At 64.6% G+C, this 21,604-nt stretch overlaps 2 protein-coding genes across 2 annotated transcripts; one reads left to right on the top strand and one right to left on the bottom strand.

Annotated features, from left to right (window-relative positions):
- Positions 1–11,705, top strand: AP1S1 (adaptor related protein complex 1 subunit sigma 1). The gene is given in 6 exon segments (XM_030547036.1): positions 1–27; positions 29–88; positions 3,926–4,104; positions 7,427–7,535; positions 10,067–10,204; positions 11,170–11,705. Coding segments are annotated over 6 exon segments (561 nt in total). The 3' UTR covers positions 11,218–11,705.
- Positions 11,706–15,732: 4,027 nt separating this feature from the next.
- VGF (VGF nerve growth factor inducible) lies at positions 15,733–21,201 on the bottom strand. Its single transcript, XM_030547043.1, has 2 exons — positions 21,152–21,201; positions 15,733–18,840 (listed from the first exon to the last, which is right to left on the bottom strand). Exon 2 carries the CDS (start codon positions 18,831–18,833, stop codon positions 17,418–17,420), a length of 1,416 nt encoding a protein of 471 aa, XP_030402903.1. The 5' UTR covers positions 18,834–18,840; positions 21,152–21,201; the 3' UTR covers positions 15,733–17,417.
- Positions 21,202–21,604: the final 403 nt, after the last annotated feature.

Below are 21,604 nucleotides of genomic sequence, written 5' to 3'. Positions count from 1 at the left end.
ATGCGCAGCGCGGGGAGGCCGGGCGCGGGCTCGGTACCTGGCCAGGTTGAGCGAGGCGGACCGGAGCGGGGGGGGAGGCGGCGCCATGGTGAGCGCGGGGTAGGGGCTGGGGGCCGGACCCCTGGCTGGGGGGGCTAGGGCAGCCCGTGGGGCAACTGTCACCGGGGGTGCCTGGCCCTGGGGGGGAGAGCCCGTGGGGGGAGGCTGGGGGAGCCCGTGGGGGGGGTGATCCCGTGGGGGAGGGGGGGTGATCCCTTGGGCGGGAGGCCCGGGGGGAGCCCGGGGGGGCTGATCCCTGGGGGGGAAGGAGCTGGGGGAGCCCGTGGGGGGGGGCTGATCCCTTGGGGGGAGCCCGTGGGGGGGGCTGATCCCTGGGGGGGAAGGAGCTGGGGGAGCCCGTGGGGGGGGGCTGATCCCTTGGGGGGAGCCCGTGGGGGGGCCGGAGCACCTGGCGAGGGGGGCTGGGGCAGCACGTGGGGCACTGTCCCCGTGGGGAGTGGGGCTGGGGGGGAAGTGGGGAGGCTGAGCTGGGGGGCAGCCCAGAGATGGCAGCTCATGGCGGGGGGCTGGGCTGGGTGGGGGGCACACTCCTGGCCGGGACCGCTGGGCACTCAGGGACCCAGGAGTCCGGGCGGCAGGGCGCGGTGGCCCCAGCGCCCGTGTCCGTGGGGGCTGACGAAGGGGGCGGGTTGCCAGTGGGGCTGGGTTTGCCTCCCATCTGCGACGTTCCCGCAGTCGGGGGTCGGGGCCCAGGGCGCACCTGCCCCACGCGCTGTCTCGTGAACAGCCGCGCCCCTGAACGACCCCCGCTCCGCCCCATGATCTTAACGTGCTTGCCACGTGCTGGGTACCCCGGCCGTGCCATGGCTTCGAACACTGTTCCTGCCCCTAGTGTAGACGGGACCTGCGCTCCGGAGGCCGGGCTGGTGGGTGTGGCTGAACCCCTGAGATACGGCCACACACGGGGGGGCTGCGTCTGACGTCGATGCGGGTTTGTGACGGCGAGGAGCTGGCTTCTGGCCACCCCTAGTGTAGACAGGACCTGCCCGTGCCACGTGTCAGGCGCTGTGCGTTTTCCTGGGGGGCGACGGCACAACGCTCGAGGTGCTGCGTCGGAGCACGGTGGGGCAGAGGAGTGGTGTCAACACCAGAGCAGTCCCGGATGGAGATCGTGTGTGCAGCTGAACTGTTGTGATGGGACTGTTACAACCCCTAGTGTAGACGGGACCTGCCCGTGCCACGTGTCAGGCGCTGTGCGTTTTGCTGGGGGGTGACGGCACAACGCTCAAGGTGCTGCGTCGGAGCGCGGTGGGGCGGAGGAGTGGTGTCAACACCAGAGCAGTCCCGGGAGGAGATCGTGTGTGCAGCTGAACTGTTGTGATGGGACTGTTACAACCCCTAGTGTAGACGGGACCTGCCCGTGCCACGTGTCAGGCGCTGTGCGTTTTGCTGGGGGGGTGACGGCACAACGCTCAAGGTGCTGCGTCGGAGCGCGGTGGGGCGGAGGAGTGGTGTCAACACCAGAGCAGTCCCGGGAGGAGATCGTGTGTGCAGCTGAACTGTTGTGATGGGACTGTTACAACCCCTAGTGTAGACAGGATCTGCCCGTGCCACGTGTCAGGCGCTGTGCGTTTTCCTGGGGGGCGACGGCACAACGCTCGAGGTGCTGCGTCGGAGCGCGGTGGGGCGGAGGAGTGGTGTCAACACCAGAGCAGTCCCGGGAGGAGATCGTGTGTGCAGCTGAACTGTTGTGATGGGACTTTTACAACCCCTAGTGTAGACGGGACCTGCCCGTGCCACGTGTCAGGCGCTGTGCGTTTTGCTGGGGGGTGACGGCACAACGCTCGAGGTGCTGCGTCGGAGCGTGGTGGGGCGGAGGAGTGGTGTCAACACCAGAGCAGTCCCGGGAGGAGATCGTGTGTGCAGCTGAACTGTTGTGATGGGACTTTTACAACCCCTAGTGTAGACAGGACCTGCCCGTGCCACGTGTCAGGCGCTGTGCGTTTTGCTGGGGGGTGACGGCACAACGCTCAAGGTGCTGCGTCGGAGCGCGGTGGGGCGGAGGAGTGGTGTCAACACCAGAGCAGTCCCGGGAGGAGATCGTGTGTGCAGCTGAACTGTTGTGATGGGACTGTTACAACCCCTAGTGTAGACAGGATCTGCCCGTGCCACGTGTCAGGCGCTGTGCGTTTTCCTGGGGGGCGACGGCACAACGCTCGAGGTGCTGCGTCGGAGCGCGGTGGGGCGGAGGAGTGGTGTCAACACCAGAGCAGTCCCGGGAGGAGATCGTGTGTGCAGCTGAACTGTTGTGATGGGACTTTTACAACCCCTAGTGTAGACGGGACCTGCCCGTGCCACGTGTCAGGCGCTGTGCGTTTTGCTGGGGGGTGACGGCACAACGCTCGAGGTGCTGCGTCGGAGCGTGGTGGGGCGGAGGAGTGGTGTCAACACCAGAGCAGTCCCGGGAGGAGATCGTGTGTGCAGCTGAACTGTTGTGATGGGACTTTTACAACCCCTAGTGTAGACAGGACCTGCCCGTGCCACGTGTCAGGCGCTGTGCGTTTTGTGTGGGGGGTGACGGCACAACGCTCAAGGTGCTGCGTCGGAGCGCGGTGGGGCGGAGGAGTGGTGTCAACACCAGAGCAGTCCCGGGAGGAGATCGTGTGTGCAGCTGAACTGTTGTGATGGGACTGTTACAACCCCTAGTGTAAACGGGACCTGCCCGTGCCACGTGTCAGGCGCTGTGCGTTTTGCTGGGGGGTGACGGCACAACGCTCGAGGTGCTGCGTCGGAGCACGGTGGGGCGGAGGAGTGGTGTCAACACCAGAGCAGTCCCGGGAGGAGATCGTGTGTGCTGCTGGACTGTTGTGATGGGACTGTTACAACCCCTAGTGTAGACGGGACCTGCCCGTGCCACGTGTCAGGCGCTGTGCATTTTGCTGGGGGGTGACGGCACAACGCTCGAGGTGCTGCGTCAGAGCGCGGTGGGGCGGAGGAGTGGCGTCAACACCAGAGCAGTCCCGGGAGGAGATCGTGTGTGCAGCTGAACTGTTGTGATGGGACTGTTACAACCCCTAGTGTAGACGGGACCTGCCCTCCAGGAGCAGTGCCGAGCAGCTCCTCCGCGGGGCCCGTTTGAAAGGAGTGGGGCTGCCCCAGCGAACAGGCCGGGCGGGTTTGCGTCAGCGCATCGTGACTAATGGAGATGGCTGGGACGGGTCGGGGCTGGTCGGGCCCAGACTCAGACGCTGACGTCTTCATCCGGCTCCCTGGCCCGGAACGGATTGTTTCCGGCTCGCCCAGCCACGGGCGCTGGATCCTTGGCCCGCCCGGATGGCTTCGTTAACCCCTCTGGGGCTGGGGCCGTGCCAGGGCTCACACGGGGGCCTGGGGGGGCACTGCTCCAGGGACACCTTCTGCCAGCTGGTGCGTGCCAGGGCCCAAGCGGCCTCTGGGGGGCGCCAGGAGCCCATTAACACCTGCTGTAGCTAGGAGGGTCCCAACCTGAGGGGATGGGGGGAATTAGCCTGGCTAGGGGCCTTGCTGCCCCCCGACCCTGGCGCTCCCAGCCACCTGTCTGCCGCACTCAGTGTCACTGGGTGGGGAAACTGAGGCACGGAACCGGGGTCGGAAGGGAGGACAGGGACTGGCCCCGAGTCACCCAAGGATAGACCCCAGCCGCCTGTCAGCCATGCTCAGTGTCACCGGGTGGGGAAACCGAGGCACGGAACTAGGAGGGGACAGGGACTGGCCCCGAGTCACCCAACGAACGACCCCAGCCGCCTGTCAGCCACGCTCAGTGTCACCGGGTGGGGAAACCGAGGCACGGAACCGGGGGGGGACAGGGATTCCCCCAGGGCTGGACCCCAGGCGCCCCGCGGCCCTGCCCTGACCCGCCCCGCCCCGCTCTCTCCCCCCGGCGCAGATGCGGTTCATGCTGCTATTCAGCCGGCAGGGGAAGCTGCGGCTGCAGAAGTGGTACCTGGCCAGCTCGGAGAAGGAGAAGAAGAAGATGGTGCGGGAGCTGATGCAGGTGGTGCTGGCCCGCAAGCCCAAGATGTGCAGCTTCCTCGAGTGGCGGGACCTCAAGGTGGTCTACAAAAGGTGAGGTCCCCCCCGCGTCCCCCACGGTTGCTGCCAGCCGCCCTGGGTCCAGGCCAGCCCTGCCCCCTCCCTTCCACGCACCTGGCGGCCCCGTCGGGCTGGGAGCGGCGGCGGCCCCACCCCCTGGCCAGGTGAGTCAGTGCCTGCAGCTGCCTCTCTGCCCTGGGGGGGGGGGGTGTCGGAGCCCCATCCGGCAGGAGCTGATTAGCTGTGAGGGTCCCAGTCCTGGGGGGCAGCTCGAGCAGATGGCTCCCCCCTCAAATGCACAACCCCCCCATAATCCCCTCCACACACAGCTCTTCCCCCCGTCCACCACCACCCTAGGGGAGGAGGGAATTTTCCTGATGCCAGCGCCCCCTAGAGGGGACAGGCCCCTGCCCCATTCCCTGCCCCCCTGAGCCAGCCAGTCCCTGCCCTGGGGCCGGGTGGGAGCCGGCGCCCCCTAGAGGGGACAGGCCCCTGCCCCATTCCCGCCCCTCTGAGCCAGCCAGTCCCTGCCCTGGGGCCGGGTGGGAGCCAGTGCCCCCCAGAGGGGCCAGGCCCCTGCCCCGTTCCCTGCCCCCCTGAGCCAGCCAGTCCCTGCCCTGGGGCCGGGGGGGAGCCGGCGCCCCCCAGAGGGGCCAGGCCCCTTCCCCGTTCCCTGCCCCCTGAGCCAGCCAGTCCCTGCCCTGGGGCCGGGTGGGAGCCGGCGCCCCCTAGAGGGGACAGGCCCCTGCCCCATTCCCGCCCCCCTGAGCCAGCCAGTCCCTGCCCTGGGGCCAAGTGAGAGTCGGTGCCGCCCAGAGGGGACAGGCCCCTGCCCCATTCCCTGCCCTCCTGAGCCAGCCAGTCCCTGCCCTGGGGCCGGGTGGGAGCCGGTGCCCCCCAGAGGGGACAGGCCCCTGCCCCATTCCCTGCCCCCCTGAGCCAGCCAGTCCCTGCCCTGGGGCCGGGTGGGAGCTGGCGCCCCCAAGAGGGGACAGGTCCCTGCCCCATTCCCGGCCCCCTGAGCCAGCCAGTCCCTGCCCTGGGGCCGGGTGGGAGCCGGCGCCCCCAAGAGGGGACAGGTCCCTGCCCCATTCCCTGCCCCCTGAGCCAGCCAGTCCCTGCCCTGGGGCCGGGTGGGAGCCGGCGCCCCCTAGAGGGGACAGGCCCCTGCCCCATTCCCTGCCCCCTGAGCCAGCCAGTCCCTGCCCTGGGGCCGGGGGGGAGCCGGCGCCCCCTAGAGGGGACAGGCCCCTGCCCCATTCCCGCCCCTCTGAGCCAGCCAGTCCCTGCCCTGGGGCCGGGTGGGAGCCAGTGCCCCCCAGAGGGGCCAGGCCCCTGCCCCATTCCCTGCCCCCCTGAGCCAGCCAGTCCCTGCCCTGGGGCCGGGGGGGAGCCGGCGCCCCCCAGAGGGGCCAGGCCCCTGCCCCGTTCCCTGCCCCCTGAGCCAGCCAGTCCCTGCCCTGGGGCCGGGTGGGAGCCGGCGCCCCCTAGAGGGGACAGGCCCCTGCCCCATTCCCCGCCCCCCTGAGCCAGCCAGTCCCTGCCCTGGGGCCAAGTGAGAGTCGGTGCCGCCCAGAGGGGACAGGCCCCTGCCCCATTCCCTGCCCTCCTGAGCCAGCCAGTCCCCGCCCTGGGGCCGGGTGGGAGCCGGTGCCCCCCAGAGGGGACAGGCCCCTGCCCCATTCCCTGCCCCCCTGAGCCAGCCAGTCCCTGCCCTGGGGCCGGGTGGGAGCTGGCGCCCCCAAGAGGGGACAGGTCCCTGCCCCATTCCCGGCCCCCTGAGCCAGCCAGTCCCTGCCCTGGGGCCGGGTGGGAGCCGGCGCCCCCAAGAGGGGACAGGTCCCTGCCCCATTCCCGGCCCCCTGAGCCAGCCAGTCCCTGCCCTGGGGCCAAGTGGGAGTCGGTGCCCCCCAGAGGGGACAGGTCCCTGCCCCATTCCCACCCCCCTGAGCCAGCCAGTCCCTGCCCTGGGGCCGGGTGGGAGCCGGCGCCCCCTAGAGGGGACAGGCCCCTGCCCCATTCCCGGCCCCCTGAGCCAGCCAGTCCCTGCCCTGGGGCCGAGTGGGAGTCGGTGCCCCCCAGAGGGGACAGGCCCCTGCCCCATTCCCTGCCCCCCTGAGCCAGCCAGTCCCTGCCCTGGGGCCGGGTGGGAGCCGGCGCCCCCCAGAGGGGACAGGCCCCTGCCCCATTCCCTGCCCCCTGAGCCAGCCAGTCCCTGCCCTGGGGCCGGGTGGGAGCCGGCGCCCCCTAGAGGGGACAGGCCCCTGCCCCATTCCCTGCCCCCTGAGCCAGCCAGTCCCTGCCCTGGGGCCGGGTGGGAGCCGGCGCCCCCTAGAGGGGACAGGCCCCTGCCCCATTCCCTGCCCCCTGAGCCAGCCAGTCCCTGCCCTGGGGCCAAGTGGGAGTCGGTGCCCCCCAGAGGGGACAGGCCCCTGCCCCATTCCCTGCCCCCCTGAGCCAGCCAGTCCCTGCCCTGGGGCTCGGTGGGAGTCGGTGCCCCCCCGAGGGGACAGGCCTCTGCCCCATTCCCTGCCCCCCTGAGCCAGCCAGTCCCTGCCCTGGGGCTGGGTGGGAGCCAGCGCCCCCCAGAGGGGACAGGCCCCTGCCCCATTCCCTGCCCCCCTGAGCCAGCCAGTCCCTGCCCTCAGGCTGTGTGGGAGCCGGCGACCCCCAGAGGGGACAGACCTCTGCCCCATTCCCCGCCCCCCTGAGCCAACCAGTCCCTGCCCTGGGGCCGAGTGGGAGTTGGTGCCCCCCAGAGCGGACAGGCCTCTGCCCCATTCCCCGCCCCCCTGAGCCAACCAGTCCCCACCCTGGGGCCAGAGGGGGTCAGTGCCCCAGCCTTACCCCATCTCCAGGCGTGCAGTGGCCGGTAGCCTGCAGTATCATCTCGTCACGGACCCGTTGCCAGGCTGGGAGCCAGAGCCCAGCCCCCCGTCACAGGGCATTGTCAGCACCTGCCCCCTCCCACGCTGGCCACCTGAGCAGAGGCGCCGGAGGGCTGAACGGGCCGTGGGGAACCTGGGGTGGGGAGCAGTTTCCCCTTGCGTTGCCCTGCTCTGGGCCCAGGAGGGGCGGGGGACGTAGAGGGAGGGTCAGGGGTCTCTGACTCTGCCCGTCCTGCAGGGCCCTGGGATCAGAGCTGATTATGGGAACCACGCAGCACCCTGGGCAGCCTCCCATGCGGGTCCGGCCTGGCTCAGCCCAGCCCAGGGGGAGATTTGGGTAGTAGGAGTTGTGCCCCCCAGCAGCGAGGGGGGGCATGGGGATGTGCCACCCCCCCCATGTACACTCCCAGGCCTGTGCTGGCTGGGATCTCACCCCCCCAGCTGAGCCCTCTGCCGCTCGCCCGCAGGTACGCCAGCCTGTACTTCTGCTGCGCCATCGAAGGCCAGGACAACGAGCTAATCACACTGGAGCTGATCCACCGATACGTGGAGCTGCTGGACAAATACTTCGGCAGCGTGAGTGTGCCCCTCCCCACGTGCACCCTGCAGCCGGGGCCCGGGGGTATGGGGCAAGCAGTGACCCTAGGGTGGGTGTGGTGCCCTGGAGACGGGCAGTGGGACTTGCTGACGCTGGGCAGGGGCCTTGAGTGCCCCCAGGAGTCTCTGATCCATGTGGCTGGCTCTGGCGCTCGGGCAGGGCCCTGTGGGTGGGCGGGCGGTGTCCAATCCCAGCTAATCCCCCGCCCATTAACCCTGCCTCGTTAATCCCCCCAGGCTGGCGCCAGGAGCCCTGCCCGCTGAGCCGCGGGGAATAGAAATGCTAATTGGGCTTAGCAGGCCCGGCTAATCCAGCTAATTCCCTGTCACAGAGCTGCAGGCTTTGGGAGCCACCCAGAGCAGGTCCCGCGGCCTCCACCCCTCCTAGACTGAGCCTCTCGCCGGCCGCCGTTCCCAAACTGGGGTGTCTCGCCCCATTTCCCGGCTCACACGCTCGGCTGCCCTACCCTAGTCAGGCCAGCAGGGAGCAGCTAGCGTCTTCCAAAGCCCCCGCCCCGCGCCTCTCCGTCCTGTGGCGTTCCCTGCGGGGAATCCTCCACCCCAGGCGTTAATGTCCGGCCCGCCGGGTCGATCCTTTTAATGACCCATTCAGCCCACTCGTGTGGCTCCAGGGCTGGTGAGAGAGCGTCTCTCCCGTCGGCACGGAGCGCCTTCACCACGCGCACTGCATGGGTGGATGTTCCCTTAGTCCTTGTTACCCCAGTGGGGAGCCGTGCAGAGTACAGGGGGAAACTGAGGCACACATCGGCAACATAAAATATATTACAAAAAATTCCCACTTTGTCACATTTTCACCCCCCTCCCAGCTGTATACACCCCTTCCTCTGAGAGGGGAGCAGAGCTGCTAACACAGGGCTGGGGGCTAGTGGAGTGCAGGGGCTGGGAGCCAGGACTCCTGGGTTCTTTTCCCCAGCTGTGGGACGGGGTGGGGGCTGGTGGGTCAGAGCAGGGGGCCTGGGAGCCAGGACCCCTGGGTTCTCTCCCGGCTCTGGGAGGGGAGTGGGTGTCACAGAGTCCCCGGGCGCTGCTCTGGAACTGCTCCCCACAAAGCCAGGTAGGACTTTGGGGAGCCCCCTCTCCCTTGGGGCAGACTGTCTCTGGCTCACACGGCTTCACCTCCTGTGTCTCTCCTTGGAGCATTCAGCATCCTCTGCCCCTCCGTGCGCTTCCCACAGCGAGTCGCGCCAGTGGGGTCCTGGGGGGGGCCACAGGGTCCTGCACCCCCACTTCGCAGTCAGACGTGACTCTCAGCCAGCCAGCAACACAGAGGTTTATTCGATGACAGGAACAGGGTCTAAAACAGAGCTTGTAGGTACCGTGGACTGGACCTCTCAGCCGGGTCCTTTCTGGGGGGCAGTGAGCCAGACCCCCACGTCTGCCCTCACTCCTCATCCCCTGCTACCTCCAAACTGAAACACCCCCCCCCAGCCCCTCCTCTCTGCTCAATTCCTTTCCCCGGGCCAGGAGGCAGGAGGTCACCTGATCTCTTTGTCTCCAACACCTTCAGCTGGCACCTTTGCAGGGGGCGGAGCCCAGGCCATCTGTTGCCAGGAGACAGAGTGTTAGCCATTTATGCCTACTGGAGACTTAAGAAATGCATAGGGGAAACTGAGGCACCCACACAGTATTCAGAGGAAACATTAAGAACAGTCCCACTTTGTCACAGGTGGGGTCTGGTGGGTTAGAGCAGTGGAGCTGGGAGCTTGGACTCCTGGGTTCTCTCCCCAGCTCTGGAAGGGGAATGGGGGCTGGTGGAATACAGCAGGGGGGATGGGAGCCAGGACTCCTGGGTTCTCTCCCTGGCTCTGGGAGGGCAGGGGGGCTGGTGGAATACAGCAGGGGGGATGGGAGCCAGGACTCCTGGGTTCTCTGCCTGGCTCTGGGAGGGGAGTAGGGGCTGGTGGGTCAGAGCAGGGGGTGTGGGAGCCAGGACTCCTGGTTCTCTCCCCAGCTCTGGGAGGGGAGTAGGGGCTGGTATCCAGGACTCCTGGGTTCTGTCCCTGGCTCTGGGAGGGGAGTGGGGTCTGGGAGATTAAAGCAGGGGGGCTGGGAGCCAGGACTCCTGGGTTCTTTCCCCGGCTCTGGGAGGGGAGCAGGGGCTGGTGGGATAGAGCAGGGGGGCTGTGAGCCAGGACTCCTGGATTCTCTCCCTGGCTCTGGGAGGGGAGTGGGGTCTGGGAGTTTAAAGCAGGGGGGCTGGGAGCCAGGACTCCTGGGTTCTCTCCCCGGCTCTGGGAGGGGAGTGGGGGCTGGTGGTTAGAGCAGGGAGGGGCTGGGAGCCAGGACTCCTGGGTTCTCTCCCCGGCTCTGGGAGGGGAGTGGGGGCTGGTGGGTCAGAGCAGGGGGCTGGGAGCCAGGACTCCTGGGTTCTCTCCCCGGCTCTGAGGGGAGTGGGGGCTGGTGGGATAGAGCAGGGGCGCTGGGAGCCAGGACTCCTGGGTTCTCTCCCCGGCTCCAGGCAGCTCTGATACTCCCCCCTCCTGCCCCAGGTGTGCGAGCTGGATATCATCTTCAACTTCGAGAAGGCCTATTTCATCCTGGACGAGTTCCTCATGGGCGGGGAGATCCAGGATACCTCCAAGAAGAGCGTGCTGAAGGCCATCGAGCAGGCTGACCTGCTGCAGGAGGTAGGGGGGCCGGAGCAGTTGGGGGGGTAACCTGCCAGTGCCCCCCGGCTGGAGCAGAGCCAGGCTGCGGTCATGTCGTGCTGGGTTTGACCTGCTCCTGCCTGCATCCAGAGACGGGAATTACCCCACGCCGGCACCCCCGGAGACAGTACCACCACTGAGCTGGGCACGAACCCCTGGGGTGCCACCGCGCTCCCAGGGATGGGGACCAGAGCCGAGCAGCCCCCCACTTCTCCCCTGTGCCCTGCTCCCACGACCACCTCCCTTCACACACCAGCAGCTGGGGCGAGGGGGCTGGGATCCTGCTGTGTCGCAGCGTGTGGGGGGGTGCTCCCACTGCAGGTGCTGTCTCATTGCCTGGGCTGTGGTGCAGGGGGATGAATCATTGGGCTCTGCAGCTCTCTCCTGCGCTCGGCGTGGGCGACCGGGCTGCCAGCAGAAAACAGCCGCTTCTCGCTCGCGAACTCCAGCCACCACCCCACCTGGCGTCCGAGGGGTTAACGCCCAGCCTGCTGTGTGTGGGGAGGGGGGAGACGGGACTGGGTCCCTCACTCGTCCCCGGGGGGCGCTGTGGGGCTGGCATGGCAGGGTTAGTGGGAACTAAATCCAGCCCTCTCCGGCACCTTGGGGGTTAATGCGGGGGGTGACGGGAGACATTCCCAGGGTCCCAGCCATCCTGGGGGGCGCTAAACTGCACTGGGGGGACAGTCCGGCGAGGCTGACACCAGCCCGGTGATTGAGGGGAGGGGGAAAGTGAGTGCTCAGAGCGCCCCACTCTGCCCGCAACAGGGGTCCCTGCCCTCTCTGGGGCGCGGGTGGCTCCGTCCCTGAATCCCAGCACCCCCCTGACCCCCAACATCTCTGCCATGGGACTCCCACCTGCTCCCCATGTGGGGGGAGGACAGAGGGACTCTGTCTCCTACCCCCTGACGGCCCCTCCCTCCCCCCTTATCTCTGTGCTGCAGGAGGATGAGTCACCCCGCAGCGTGCTGGAGGAGATGGGGCTGGCATAGTGAGCGGCTGTGCCTCCCCCACTCCCCATCTGTCCCCGACTGCGTCGGACACTGCGGGGGCCACATGTCCATCTTCCTCACCCTGCAAGGCCGCAGCCGGACGTGGGACCAATTCGCCCTGGAGCCGCTGGGGGGGTGAGCCCCATGAACTGTGTGTAAATATATAGATAGACACCGCTCGGGAAGCCCCCCGCCCCGGGTCCGTCTCCTTCCCTGCTCCCAGGCGTTCTCCTGCCTGCCGGTGGCCGCTCAGAGCGGGGAGCCTGGGAGGGGATTGGGGGGGCGGGGGCCTGTGCAGAGCGATCACCCCTGCGCAGCGATCCTGCTGCTGCCCGGGGCAGTCGGGACCCCGCAGCGTGTCCCACCTGGCAAGGGGCTACAGGCCGATCCCGGAGTCTCATTTCCCCCGGCATCTCCGTGGGTGGGGCGCTCAGGGCATGTGCCGTCCCTTGGGGAAACGGGGTCCCTCCTTTGGAATAAAGTGTGTGTGGAGAACTCGGCCGTGTGGAGTGAACTTTATGTGCTGGGTGGGGGGGTTTCTAGCTAAACCCTATGGGTGCGTCTGCACCCGTGTCCCTCCCCCTGCCTGCTGTGTGCTGTGAGTGTTATATGACTCCACAGCGGGGTGGGTCTCGAGGGGCTGTCCTCACCCCCTACCCCTCCAGCTGCTGGGGCCACCTGCACCCGCTCCCTGGCATGCCAGGACAGCAGCTGGGTGGGCAGGCTGGCGCTGAGACCTGGGACAGTTCTCCCATTCCTGGGGCTGCTGCGTGGAGCTCAGGTCATGCCCGAATTCTGCCAGTCTCCCTGCCTCAGTCCCTGCGGTGAAACTGGGGCTGTTTAATTCGGCTCCTCTCCCCGCAGCAGGCACGTCTGCGGCATCAGCCCCCCCTTCCCGCTGTGAGAACGCAGCCCGGCTGGCGTCGGAGCTCCGCTCCCCGCCCGGGCTCGAGGTGAAAGATCCGGGCCCAGCTCCTGGCTCTGAAACTCAGGGCTGCTGCTCTCATGTAGTCCCACTGTGTGACCTTAAGAGCGGCCAGACTGGGCCAGGTCGACCGTCCATCTATCCCAGTGTCCTGTCTGCCGACCGCACCCAGTGCCAGGCACCCCAGAGGGAACGAACAGAACAGGGAGTCACCAAGTGACCCAGCCCGTCACCCATTCCCAGCTGCTGGCAAACAGAGGCCAGGGACCCCATCCCTGCGCGGCCTGGCTAACAGCCATTGATGGACCCGTCCTCCAGGAACTGATCTAGTTCTTCTTTGAACCCTGGTATAGTCTTGGCCTTCACAACATCCCCTGGCGAGGAGTTCCCCAGGTTAACTGTGCATTGGGTGCAGAAATACGTCCTTGTGTTTGTTTTAAACCTGCTCCCTATTAATTTCATTAGGTGACCCCTAGTTCTTCTTTTATGAGAAGGAGCAAATAACACTCCTTCACTTTCTCCGCACCTGTTATGATTTTGTAGACCTCTGTCATATCCTCCCTTAGTCTCCTCTTTTCCAAGCCGAACAGTCCCAGTCTGATCAATCTCTCCTCACACGGCAGCTGGTCCAGATCCCTGAACCTTTTCCAATTCCAATAGAACTTTTCTGCGATGGGGCGACCACACCTGCCCACAGTATTCGAGGGGTGGGCGTCCCATGGATTTCTAGAGAGGCAACAGGATATTTTCTGTCTGATTCTCTCTCCCTTTCTTAATGATTCCCAACGTTCTGTTCACTCTTCCGGCTGCTGCTGCACATCGAGTGGATGTTTTCACCTTGGGTGAGTCACTGCAGCCTCGGTTCCCTGTGTGTGACTAGGGAGATTTTGTCTATTTACATGGTCAACTCTGTCATTCACTTTGTGCAGTGCCAGGCGCAAGGGGGAAGAACCCTGATTTTGGTCGGAGGGGTCTGTGTAGCGCCCAGAACAAGGGAGGACCCTTATTTTGGTCATGGGGGTGAGGGGGATCTGTGTGGTGCTCAGAACAAAGGAGAGCCCTGATTTTGGTCGAAGGGGTCTGTGCAGCGCCCAGAACAAGGGAGGACCCTTATTTTGGTCATGGGGGTGAGGGGGATCTGTGTGGTGCTCAGAACAAAGGAGAGCCCTGATTTTGGTCGGAGGGGTCTGTGCAGCGCCCAGAACAAGGGAGGACCCTTATTTTGGTCATGGGGGTGAGGGGGATCTGTGTGGTGCTCAGAACAAAGGAGAGCCCTGATTTTGGTCGGAGGGGTCTGTGCAGCGCCCAGAACAAGGGAGGACCCTTATTTTGGTCATGGGGGTGAGGGGGATCTGTGTGGTGCTCAGAACAAAGGAGAGCCCTGATTTTGGTCGAAGGGGTCTGTGCAGCGCCCAGAACAAGGGAGGACCCTTATTTTGGTCATGGGGGTGAGGGGGATCTGTGTGGTGCTCAGAACAAAGGAGAGCCCTGATTTTGGTCGAAGGGGTCTGTGTAGCGCCCAGAACAAGGGAGGACCCTTATTTTGGTCATGGGGGTGAGGGGGATCTGTGTGGTGCTCAGAACAAAGGAGAGCCCTGATTTTGGTCGGAGGGGTCTGTGCAGCGCCCAGAACAAGGGAGGACCCTTATTTTGGTCATGGGGGTGAGGGGGATCTGTGTGGTGCTCAGAACAAAGGAGAGCCCTGATTTTGGTCGAAGGGGTCTGTGCAGCGCCCAGAACAAGGGAGGACCCTTATTTTGGTCATGGGGGTGAGGGGGATCTGTGTGGTGCTCAGAACAAAGGAGAGCCCTGATTTTGGTCGAAGGGGTCTGTGTAGCGCCCAGAACAAGGGAGGACCCTTATTTTGGTCATAGGGGTGAGGGGGATCTATGTGGTGCTCAGAACAAAGGAGAGCCCTGATTTTGGTCGGAGGGGTCTGTGCGGTGCCCAGGACAAGATAGGACCCCAATCTGAATCAGAGGGGGTCTGACAAGTGTCTGGCATAACGGGGGCGCCGATCTTGGTCAGGGAGGGTCTCAGGGGCACCTGGCACAAGGGGCATTTCTGGGTGACCAGCCAAGTTCATGTCTCTAGATGCTACCATGATGTTTGTAATAGTGTACGAGGTTTTCCTACGGCCGGCCAGCCCGTAGACCCCAGACCAGGGAATCTCAGCCAGACACGCCTGCGTCATGCCTGCAACAGGCAGGTTAGGCCGCTTGCTTTGAGGGCCTGTGGGGTCCCCGCACTCGGCTGAGGTCTGTGAGCTGTAACACCAATCCCAGGCAGTAGAGATGAGGCTAAGGGCAGTGTGGGTCAGCTGGTTGGGGGGCTCATGCACAGTGGGGTGAAGGTCATACCACTCCCTGGGTAGATGGTGAGGTAGTTTTCTCTTGAGCCCCGGGTGCTGGTGGCTGCACTGTGGGGGAGACTGGCCTGGCGGGTGCAAATGGCTCCACACCAGTAAGATAAAAGGAAGGTGAGCCCATTGGTTTCACCCAGTATGTGGGTGCGGTGGGATCCAGGCTGGATGTGCCCATTGATCTGGCCTGAGGGTTATGGGTGGGGGCCGTGGCATCCAGGCTGGATGTGCCCATTGATCTGGCCTGAGGGTTATGGGTGGGTGCCGTGGGATCCAGGCTGGATGTGCCCATTGATCTGGCCTGAGGGTTACGGGTGGGTGCCGTGGGATCCAGGCTGGATGTGCCCATTGATCTGGCCTGAGGGTTACGGGTGGGTGCCGTGGGATCCAGGCTGGATGTGCCCATTGATCTGGCCTGAGGGTTACGGGTGGGTGCCGTGGGATCCAGGCTGGATGTGCCCATTGATCTGGCCTGAGGGTTACGGGTGGGTGCCGTGGGATCCAGGCTGGATTGGTCTGACCTGAGGTTCATAGACTTTCAGGACTAGAAGGGATCTCAGGAGGTATCTAGTCCAACCTCCTGCTCAAAGCAGGACCAAGCCCCAGGCAGATTTTTACCCCAGTTCCCTAAATGCCCCCCCTCCCCTGGATTGAACTCACAATCCTGGGTTTAGCAGGCCAATGCTCAAACCACTGAGCTATCCCTCCTCCCCGCCACAAAAAAAAAATGGAGACCAAGGCACCACTGGGAGCTAAACCCAGGATCTCCTGTTTACCAGACAGGTGCTTTAGCCAGCCAGGTTGTGGGTGGGTGCCGTGGGATCCGAGGTAGATACGCCCTTGCTATGATTTGAAGAGTTGGTAAGGGCAGTGGAATCTGGGCTAGATGCCCCCATTGGTCTGACCTGAGGTTGTGGGTGGGTGCCGTGGGATCCGAGGTAGATACGCCCTTGCTATGATTTGAAGGGTTGGTGAGGGCAGTGGAATCTGGGCTTGATACACCCATTGGTCTGACCTGAGGTGGTGGGTGGGTGCGGTGGGATCTGGACTAGAATAGACCCATTGGTCTGACCTGAGGGGAGTGGGGGGATCCGGGCTAGATGCACCCTTGATTTGATATGATGCGGGGTTGCCTGCCTGGTGGCCTGGGGTGGGGGTGAGGCCCACTGGCGTAGGATCTCCGTCGCGTCTCCTCGGGGACCCAGCTGTCAATAATGAGAGTAACTCGTAATAAAATAGTTGCTTTTATTTCTTAGCAAAACTAGTAATTCCACATGCTATTTACAACAGGCCAAACGTGTTTTATTAAGTACAACACAGAGGTCAGGACATTGAAACAAACGGCACAGGACTGGGAACCGGACGCCACAAAGCCAAGATTCTCACACACTCGGAAACGATGCAGGTGAAAATACACGCGCAGACGCCCTTAGTACAACGCCCATCCCCGACCCGCGCGCTCCCCCTGCCTCTTCATGGGTTAGAACTGATTGGGTGCTTGACTGGAAATGCTGGTAGTGTTCGGACGGTGGTGAGTTCACAGCAAGACACAGCATGCGGCATGCCTGGCAGGGGTGGGGGACATGGTTTTGGGGTGCGTAACACTGGCAGAGTCACAATATTCAATCTCGAGCTTCGGTGTCGGTTGATGGAAGAAACAACCCGGTGGAAAGATAGCTTGCTAAGGCAGTTTGGTATGGAATATCTCACTCTGCTCTCCCCTCGTTCCTTCTGCGGAGGACGGACGCCGGGCAAAGCTTAATCCTGGGGCACCAGGAAGGATCAGCGTGGGATTGTAGAAGAGAGAAGGTGTGTTGGTCACACAGATCTGGGCACGGAGACGTGGACTGTGGAGCGCTTTTAATTGTGAAGGGCTCTGGCGTTTTAACAACTGGGAGAACCTCACCTGGGCTCAATTGACAGCCCCTGTTTGACGCCCTTCTCCCGAACTCGGAATCTTTAACTGGAGAGACCAGCTCAAGCACCAGCTACGGGCTGGATGTCTGTGCGCTGCCTGAGTTACGTAGGAGCTCATGGCTTTGTAGCGCGGTAAGTGTTAGGATCGGCCCCCCGAAGTCAAGTCACCAGTTCCTTAAAGTCAACAGAGCGGTGCTGATTTTACCCCCACCCCCACGGGACCGAGTTTTCCCCAAGTCAATAACCCCACCCCACCCCACCCACCATCGCCCCCTCGGGACTCGCTCTGGCTTTCTCCTTCCGCGCAGACTGGCCAGAAGTCCATGTTGAAACAAGCCCTGTCCGTTTTTTCACATCCAGACATCGTGCTTCCCTCCACTGCGTTCGTGTTTGAAAACTGTACAGAAGGGAGGTGGGTGGGAAGTTGCTGAGATGAGAGAAGGAAAAACGCGCTGAAGCCGGGACGGGAATTTTGGAGCCAACTGGGTCTTTGCTCTGTTTTCAGTGACCTGGTCTAGATTTTTTTTTGCCTCTCCCTCACTGGCGGCTGTTTAGCATCCTAAGAGGGGAAGCAAGCGAAGATTGAATGGGGGGTGGGGGCGTTCTCCATGTCCGCACTAGAAGGGGCTGTGGCGAATTCTGATGCGCCTGTCAGCTGATGACACACAGGGGTCTTGTCCCTGGGGGGCTCGGAGAAGACAGTCGGGATCGGGTTCTCCCTGGGCTGGCACCTCCTGGCACCTGCACAGAGTGTCTCCTCGAAAGGAGGGGGGAGGCATGTTTCCCCATGGCCAGATGGCCCGTGTCTTCCACACACACACACACCCCGGTTCCTTCAAGCATGGTGGGCTTGGTGGGACCTGGGGATCCTAAAGTCTGGGGGGGGCGTTGCGGGCGCGAGGAGGGAGAGGTTTGGTTCTCCTGATTCATGCACAACCTGAAATGCTTGGGACACTCAGAATGACCACGCGTCTCCGTGGGGAGCTGTGGGGGGATTCACTGGAATGCCTGGGCGCGGTCCATCAGCACCTGCTCGATGTAGTTCTCCATCTCGTCTTCTCGGGCCTCATCCCGGGGCGCCAGGGAGCCCGGCAGGTGGTGGCTGCGGGGGTAGGCCGGCGGCTGGAAGACCCTGGGCTGGATGTAGTTGGAGAAGTCATTCTGCTTGGCCAGGTACCTCTTGGGGGCGAGGTAGTCGTCCCCATGCAGCACCTCGTTCCAGTCCCGCTCGTCCGGCTTGGGGTGGCGCCAGGGGGTGGCAGGAGAGTAGGGCCGAGCCAGGGCATAGGGGAGCTGCTTGGCCTGGTGCTTGGGCGCCGGCGGCCCCATCTCCTTCTTCTTCTTCTCCACGTCGTTGATGATGTCAATGACGTCCTCAGCAGGCAAGTGCAGCTTGGTGGAGAGCTCGATCAGCTGGTCGATGGTGTTGGGGTCAATGACGTCGTCCTCCTCCTCCTCCTGCTCGTCGGAGCGCTTGTCCTCCGCCACGTTGCCTTCCTCGTCCTCGAAGAGCAAGGGACTGCCCTTGGCCCTGCCGCCCCGGAACCTGCCTTCCTCTTCCTCCTCCTCCTCCTCCTCGTGGGCGTCGGCCCCTGGCTCACCCTCGTCCTCCCGGCCCTTCAGCAGGTACTGCAGCAGCAGGTCGGAGGCCATGTCAGCCAGCCGCTCCTCCTCGGCGGCCGCCTTGCGGGCCTCCTCGGCCTGCCGCCGGCTTTCGGCCAGCTCCTCGTAGCGCCGCTGCAGAAGCTGATGCTCCAGCTGCTGCTGCTGCCTCAGTTTCCGAGCGCCGGCCCAGGGTTCTGCTGGCGGGGCCCAGCGCTTGGTGCCAGCCCGCAGCCGCTCGTACTCCTCCAGCTCCTTCAGCACCGCGTTGTGTCCGGCATCCCCCTGGGCCCGCTCCCGCTTGGCCGCAGGGCCGAGAGGCCGCAGCTCACGCAGCAGGGCCTGCAGGCTCTCCAGTTCCTGGGAGCTGCTGTCTCTGCCTTCCTCCTCCTCCTCCTCCTCCTGCTCTTCCTCCAGCTGTTGCTCCCGGGCCCGGCCTGGCCCCAGGCTGGTGCTGCGGCTCTGGCTCTGCACCCGCTCCTCGTCCGGGGCCCGGCGCTTGTCTGGGGTGTTGTGGCCCCCAGTGCCCAGGGCTTGGAGCAGGACAGCGGCCAAGACCTTGGGGTCCACGTCTCGGAAGAGCTCATCATCGTCTTCCTCCTCCTTGGCGTCCCCACCTTCCCAGCTGGGGGCGGGCAGGGCTCTCGCCCGGACCTCCTTGGCAGGGGGCACAGGGCTGGGCTGGCGGGGCTCCTCTGGGTGGGCATCCTCCCCCGGGGGCAGGGGGGCGGCGTGCAGACGGCACTGTGTCAGGAGGCTGATGGAGAGGAGCAGGGCAGCTCCGCGGAGAGGGGCATGTGAGCCCAGCATGCTGCTTCTGCAGGGGAGACAGAGAAGGGAGGACAGGCAGGGTCAGTCTCCCGCCAGCTCAGAGCCCGGCTGGAGGGGGGACAGGACTCCCGACACCCCAAAGTGAGAGCCCCAAGGATTCACCCCAGCCGGAGGAGTGCCCAGCGATCCCCGGCCACTGGCCCGGTTTTCCCTGCAGAGAAAAGGGTGTGGCCTTTCCCCGGCTCACCGATCCCGGGTCGGGAACCCCTTGCCCAGTTCGCTGGCAGTGGAGACGCGCTGCTCCCCCCACCCCAGAGCCTCTCACATGGGGGCACGCCCACAGTCACGCCCCATCGTTCCTGTTCTACGCTTACCGTGTGCAATCTCGAGGACATGTTCGTGGACACACACAAGACCCTGGCAGTTGCACGCCCAATGCTGTCGCCAGGAGCAGGGGCACATGCACACACACGCAATAGCCCACGCTCGCACAATTACACGCCCAGCGTGCCTCACGAGGGGGGACATGCATGCACACGCAATAGCCCACGCTTGCACAATTACACACCCAGCGCGTCTCATGGGGGAACGTGTGCACACATGCAATAGCCCACACTCACACAATTACACACCCAGCACCTCTCACGGGGGGACATGCATGCACACGCAATAGCCCATGCTCACACAATTACACGCCCATCACCTCACGGGGGCAGGACATGCGCGCACACGCAGTAGCCCACACTCTCAATTACACACCCATCACCTCTCATGGGGGGACATGCACATACACACAATAACCCACGTTCACACAATTACACGCCCATCACCTCTCACGGGGGGGACGTGTGCACACACAGAATAGCCCACGTTCACACAATTACACGCCCATCACCTCTCATGGGGGGACATGCGCATACACACAATAGCCCACGTTCACACAATTACACGCTCATCACCTCTCACGGGGGGAGACGTGTGCACACGCAATAGCCCATGCTCACACAATTACACGCCTATATTTTCACCTCCATTCCTCCACTCAGCCTGCGGGATTTCCCGTCCCTGCTAACGCCCCGCACCACCCGGCCGCTAATGTGTAATGTAACCAGCGGCTGCCAGCCTGCGGCTCGCCCCGCCCTAACAGGGATGGGGAAGGACGGGGGGGGGTCTGCGGAGGGGAAATAGGGAAAGGGGGCTAGGGTGGGGGCTGCAGACGGGACGTGGGGAGGGGAGTATGGGGGATGGGGAGGGGTGCTAGAGGCGAGAACGCCGGGGGGGAGGGGGTTGGGAGTGCACAGATGAGGGGGGTTGGGGCGGGGATGCAGGGGGGAGGGGTCTAAAGACAGGGTGCAAAGTGGAGGCAGCTACGGATGGGGGTGCAGAGGTGGGAGGTGCTCGGGGGGCAGAAGGGAGGTGGGTGCAGGGGAAGGGATGTAGGTGGGGTGGAAAATTTGAGGGGGAGAGACTGCCTCTCCTCTCTGCCCACGGGAAGGGGGACCCCCCCATCTCTCTCTCCTCTCTGCCTGCTGCCCGCTTCCCTTCCCCCCACCCTCCCGCCCCCGCATGCGGGTTTGCTGGGAGAACCATTTCCCGGCATGAGGGAATCCCCACCCTGGCTACCTACCAGCGCTTCTCCTCCACCGCATTCTCCCAACAGGGTACCCCATCTCAGCACCTCTCTATATCAGAGCCCCCCAATTCCCCCAGCGGGTACCCCTTTCCAGCGCCCCTCTATATCAGAGCCCCCCGATTCCCCCAATGGGGTACCCCTTCGCAGCACCCCTGTATCAGAGACCCCCCAATTTCCTCAGCGGGTACCTCTTCCCAGCGCCCCTCTATATCAGAGCCCCCCAATTCTCCCAGCGGGGTACCCCTTCCCAGATCCTTGTAACAGGGACCCCCCCAATTCCCCCAGAGGGTACCCCTTCCCAGCACCCCTCTATATCAGAGCCCACCAATTACCCCAGCGGGTACCCCTTCCCAGCACCCCTGTATCAGAGACCCCCCAATTCCCCAAGCAGAGTACCCCTTCCCAGCACCCCTGTAACAGGGACCCCCCAATTCTCCCAGCGGGGCCCCCCTTCCCAGCACCCCTGTATCAGGGACACCCCATTCCCTCAGCGGGGCACCCCTTCCCAGCACCCCGGTATCAGGGACCCCCCCTTCCCTCAGAGGGGTATCCCTTCCCGGCAGCGCTCTATCAGGGACACTCCCCGAATTCCCCCAGCTGGATACCGCTTCCCAGCGCCCCTTCCCTGGGATCCGCCCCACATATGCAGCAAAGAGGGGGGTCCCCATTGACCCCCCCATAGACGGGACCCTCCCCACGCCCAGGTGGGGGGGCGGCTGTTTACCGGCCGTGCGGCGGGGCGGTGTCCGTCCCCCTCCCCAGAGCTGGGCGCGATCTGCCTTCAGCACCCTGGACAGGCGCCGCGCGCCGCCTTTATAGACAGGCGCGAGCCCACGTGGGGAGGGAGGGGGCTCCATTGACGTCAATGGCCCATTCATAAAATCCGACCGGGATTGGAGGAAGGGGGAGGGGGAGCCTGACGCATGCGCGGAGCTACGGAGGCTTCGCTGCCTCGGAATGAATGAATGGATGAATGAATGAAAGAAAGGCAGCAGAGAGGGGTCAATGGGGGAGCGATGACTGAAAGGATGAATGGGGCGGAGGGAGGCTGCGCCCCGGGGGGAAGGCAATGAGCCATGGTGATAATGTACCCCCCCTTCAGGGGAGAGCAGGGGGGCTGGTTAACCCCCTCCCATGAATTCTAGGGCCGACTTCGTGCCAGGGGTGCGGCGCAGCT

This window comes from Gopherus evgoodei, unplaced genomic scaffold (assembly GCF_007399415.2).
Source record: "Gopherus evgoodei ecotype Sinaloan lineage unplaced genomic scaffold, rGopEvg1_v1.p scaffold_51_arrow_ctg1, whole genome shotgun sequence".
Taxonomy (NCBI): Eukaryota; Metazoa; Chordata; order Testudines; family Testudinidae; genus Gopherus; species Gopherus evgoodei.
This window is presented reverse-complemented; position numbering and strand designations above follow the sequence as displayed.